At 31.0% G+C, this 5,558-nt stretch overlaps 1 protein-coding gene across 1 annotated transcript; it reads right to left on the minus strand.

The window, feature by feature from the left end:
• LOC109327836 lies at positions 1,357 to 3,106 on the minus strand. The gene is made up of 3 exons (XM_019561008.1): positions 2,738 to 3,106; positions 1,909 to 1,995; positions 1,357 to 1,779 (listed from the first exon to the last, which is right to left on the minus strand). The coding sequence occupies exons 1-3, from the start codon at positions 3,014 to 3,016 to the stop codon at positions 1,630 to 1,632; spliced, it is 516 nt and encodes a 171-aa protein (XP_019416553.1). The 5' UTR covers positions 3,017 to 3,106; the 3' UTR covers positions 1,357 to 1,629.

The following is a 5,558-nucleotide window of genomic DNA, read 5'->3' on the forward strand; positions in this document are numbered from 1 at the left end:
TATATAAAATGCCAACACCAACCACGATTTCTAAAGGCAACCCTAAAACTCCTACCTGATGCACGATTTACATATATATATATATAAATAAATAAGTAAAACTCCAATGCCATCAACAATTTCCAAAGGAAATCTTAAAAAAATAAAACTCTAACCTTGTTGCCGAGTATGTGGGTCCAAGAGAAAAATAATAATTGAAATCGTACATGTTGTTGCCGATTTAGAAAAAACTACACTACTACTGTAATAAATTCAAAATCTACAATATTATGGTAAAATTCTAGTGAAAGTACACTAAGTAAATTTGCCCAAAATGTCTCCAATTTACCAGGATTGACTTTGTTATGTAGTAAGATGATTTGGTATGTGGTACTGTGGTAGGTATGGTTGTTAAAAGATTCTAATAACTATGGCTCTCTTGTTTGTACGCAAATACAGAGATGCGCTTAAGATTGGGAAGTGTGTGAATTATTACGTATTAAAGATCAATGCGAAGCTCAGATGGCTTATATTAAATCCAAAGTTGTTATTTATTTCCGATGTACGAAAAAAATATTAAATCCAAAGATATTAGGAAATGCTGCACTGCTCACAGAACATGGCAGTAACCCTCTCGGCTTCAGATATTAAGGGACTTGGGAATTAAATTACTTATATTTTCCTTTGTTTTAGTACCTATAGTATCTAATATCAGTTCCTGCTATTAAGGATCAATTAATTGTTGGGCTTTAGATTGATTTTGTTGCAAAAGTTGCTACTAATTTTGAAGACGGTGGTATGTTGGAGAAAGTGGTGTCGGATTAAGGGATGATTTTGCACTAAAGGGATTTCATCCCTTTAAAGTCCAACTACTTTGGAACCATCATGGTTCTGGTTTTGAAATTCTTGAGTTCAGCTTTGATTAGATGGTTTCATTTATGCCATGAACATTGAAGTCAAGTTTTGTAGTAAGAGGGACTGGTACGGCTCAAGACAAAAAAGGATTAAACTTTATGGATGGGTGTGGCCCATGAGGATGATTAATACATGAAGAGCATAGTTGGTGATCATCTTCATTAGATCATGGATTTGAAAACTGTTTCTGGAAAAAGAAGCAGAAGATGAAAGGAAAAAAACAAAACTTGTCTCAGGTTTAGGCAAATGCACTGATTAGAAGAATAAGGAGTTTAATATGAACACGCCCCTAAACAGAGTGATAGATAAAAAGAGGTGGTTATATCATTTAATGGTGCCTAAATGTAAGAAGAAACAAAGTGGTGCCTCTTGCATCAGATCACTTCCTTAAACTAGTAATTGTAAAAAGAATTTGTGCAGAAGCTTAAATATAACTCTTCATAATTTCTTGTGCATCCCCCATGAAGAATCCAATAGATCCAATAACAGCTGATTCTAACATTCACCTAATCCCAGCCTACACTGACCATGTGAATAGATCAAAAATAAACTACTCGAGTTTCACATGTTTTATTATAGAATATCTGGCAACACCATGTCTAGAAAATAGATTAACTATGGACTATGGTACCCACCAAAGTGCCAAATCCAAGTTTGATTTGGACAACATAATACTATGAGTCTCAAAATACCCTCTGACTGTACACTACAAATTCAAACAAGTTCTTATATTATCTATGGGCAACGAGTAGCTGCCGCAAGTGGAATTTGTTTCCTCACAATCTTCCGCTGATTTTTCCAGTAATCAACATTCTCTGCATTGCAATGCTGGGCAAGGGTCCAGTACGAACAGGGGGCAACCTTTTCACAAACATAACAGTAGCACTGCATTCATCCAAAGAGTTCAAAACAAATTATTGTCACAGGCAATGCAGGTAAAAAAATGCACAATCAATAGTACAGTCATAATAGTGTGCAACTGTGAACTGTATATAACAGAGCAATTTGCATTACCATTTTACAATGGATCTCATGAGGTGTGGTCTTAAAAGGAAATTTGGAACATAGATGCCTTGAATGTGGGAAATCTCTGCAGGCCACCTGTTTGACATTATCATTGATCAGGACAATAGCTACTTTTTCAAATATAAAAAAAACACAGACTGGTAAAGAAATTGAGATGATAGTATGGCATTATGCTATTCAGCTATTGTTCAATTGTCCATGAATAAAAAATGGGATAAAGAGTAGTTATTTCATGAGAACGACACTTATTGGAAGAGACAATCACACAACCCAAAAGACACTAGGGAATACCCTTGGTAGTATACAAAAAGTAGTAGGGACAAGACTTTGGGTGTTTGCAATGTTATTTCCTAATAAAAATATGTAACAGCTCATGTTATGTTTTTATTGCTTATTATGAACTACATCAACATGTTATCATAATAACAACAACACCAATCACCTCAATAAATAATTGTATCTAAGTTTTGTACATATCAGTAACAATTAAAGATACTCTATCTGTTAAACTGAGGAATGAAATCTAACTGTGTCATTTCAATTCTCAATCTCACATAGTCACTTCCCCAAATTCTGAACTCTAAATTTCTAACACCCAAAAAATATTTTAAATGTAAAATTATCTATCCTAAAATATGATAATCAACACCATAATCAAAGTCAAAACCTTAGTTACAAAAGTTCATGAAATCAAAATGATTTTCGTCGAATCCAAAAACCCATAACAAAATCGACATAAAACAATCAAATAATAAGAAAAAACACAAAATAAAGAGTAAAAGGATTAAATTAAAAAAATATCGGATTTTAGTTCTACCTGGCCCTTTTCATAAATGATTGCTACATCATCAGAAAGAGGTTGATTCTTGTCCAACGAAAGCTTAGACGTGACAACAGCCTCAGTAGGATCGAATCCTAAGATGAAACAATCCTCGGTGTCCTCGAAACGTTTCATGTCGCCGATTTGTTTAAGACAAACTATGGCCCTAATAGGACTCTCTGGTTCCGGGGAAGGAGGCGGTGATGTTTTCTGAATCATCTTCATCTTCTTCGATTTCTCGCTGGTTCCTGTCGTTTTCTTACGTTTGATAGCCATGATCGAATCTCAGGCAAATGTGTTCGACGACGCAGCGATCAGCACATAGCATGAGATTGAGGGCTGTGTAGTGGAGCGATATGAATTGAATAGGACTTGGAATTCAAAATAAGTACTTTTTGGAAGTAAGAAGAGAACCGTTAGGTTTTTTTATTTTTTAATTCTTTCTATTTTACAAATTTGTTCGTTAAAAATTGAAAAATTCAAAAGTAATTCTTCAAAATTTTAAATGTAATTTAAATTAGATTACTCATATTTCATAAAATATACTACAAAATTAATTTGATTTATATTTAAAATTTTTGAAGATTAATTTGATTTATATTTAAAAATTTTAAAGGTAAAACTTTATACAATTAATAATTATGTATCATTATATTGAAATAATACTTCTTTATCTTTTTTTTTGGACCATAGTAAAACAAACTATTAGAACATTGTCCCATTTTTTTTATTTTTAAGTGAGCCGTCCGGTTTACTTCCCGGGTTAATCTGTTTAATCGGGTTTAACATGGTCGAACCAGATTTTTTCCGGTTCAAAGCGGTCCAACTCTCATTCGGTTAACACGGCAAACCAGAGCCATTTTCAAGTCCGGTCAGCGGTCAGACCGGTCGGACCGTCCGGTTCCAACAACACTGATTGAAATATGTATTTTACTCATTTTTAAATATTAATTTATTATTTTCCTTGTTTAGAATTTAATTTAAGTCAAAAATAATAATTTATGAATTTTCCCATTTTGAATGGATTATGATAAGATTCTTAATTATTTATTGATAATATTTTCAGTTTTTCAAAATTATAATTTATGAATTTCATTCTTGAGAAATTACCTTACGTCAAAAATTAATTTAGCAAATTTTCTTATTTTGGATGCATTGTGATTAGGTTGTGAAATTAATTTAGGTAAAAATATATTATAATAATAGTTTGTCACAACTTTCTTAATTATTTATTTGTAGTACATGAGAAGAGATACTTTTTTGTCGAGATGACAACAAGTATTAATTTTTTGTGTGAAACGATTTAGATGCTTTCATTCAAGCTTTGAATCAAATATTTAAATAGGTAAGTATAATTAATTTATCTAAATTGAAACTTTTTTATTATCTAGAATTGTATAAAAGTGTTTTTACTCCTTTTCTTTACTTATTTTTACTGATTTATTTTAATTATTGTCGTGTTTAGGTTTATCAGACCATTTAAGATACTGGAATAAACAATTGAATTTTGGATAAATAAATATAGGAAATACGAATTATGTCTCCATTGGAAGAACAAACACATGATATCTTGCCCTCAATTGCTTTCAAAAAGTTTCAAGAGAAGTTTAGTAGGGCCACTGAGTATTTGGTGATTTTGCACGGCACTGGTGATTTTATAGTGCAATATTACAAGAAGGGTGAGATTGAAAAGCATAAAGTTAATTAAGACAAACAAGAAGCTACTTCCATGTAAACATTTTAAATTGAGATGCTACAACACATATGCTTAATGTCTTAAGATTTTAGGATAAGATGAAGTCTTGAAACTCATTTATAATTCTTTCATTTAACATATGGATAAAAATATCTCTGACAATACCAACAATGAAATTGATAACTAGTCCTTTTCAATATCCTTCGGAGGTTGAGCGGAAAATAATTGAACCAAGAAAGTAAATAAAAAAAATGGTGGGATCCATGCTATTATGTTTTCTCTCTAGGAAGAAAATCAGTAGAAAAAATTAGAACAAAATTGATTTATCAAAATATGTCCGAAACCATGTTTTAAACTAATGACGATCAAGAACAAATAAAAAAAAGTATTGAATATTTAATTTTTTTAATGAGTAAGGATTCACTTACTCCACATCAATTCTAGGGATATCTAATGGTTTATATTTATTTACTAATTTAAGTCATTGGATTTTCCTAGAATTGATGGCTAGGGTGATGAGGAAATTTAAAACACTTACTCTTTGAGTAAATAGATCCCTCATCTTTTTTAATTGACATTACATGTTTTCATTGATTTAGGACGTGATTTGAGACATAATTTGAGTGGTGTAACCCACTACATCCATAAAAAGACAAAAATATCAAAGGTTCGATTCATGAGTTTGACATTTATTGAGAGATACAATCACAAATCACAAAAAATATTAGTATAGCACAAAGAAAATATTATTATTAGTAATAATTAAATTATTTTCTCTTCACCTTTATTCATTTTCTATCGTACCAAACAACTAAAAAATCACCACATATTGTACTAATTTTCTTCTCTCAACTAAAAAATCACCACATGTATACTATTTATTTAGTTTAGTGAGAGAAAAATTTGTATAAAAGTATTAAATGAGAAAGGATTAAATAAAACTCATGTCATAATTTTAATTGTTGAATGGTGAAAATTTATGAAAAAACTTGTATAAAGACATATAACATATCATATTTGTGAAGAAAATCTTTGTTCCTGACATTGACACGGTTCTGATGAAGACACCAACATCACCAAAAAGAAGAAAAAGAAGAATATTTATGAAGACAAAGAAGATTA

The sequence above is a fragment of the Lupinus angustifolius genome, chromosome LG15 (assembly GCF_001865875.1).
Source record: "Lupinus angustifolius cultivar Tanjil chromosome LG15, LupAngTanjil_v1.0, whole genome shotgun sequence".
Classification (NCBI taxonomy): Eukaryota; Viridiplantae; Streptophyta; class Magnoliopsida; order Fabales; family Fabaceae; genus Lupinus; species Lupinus angustifolius.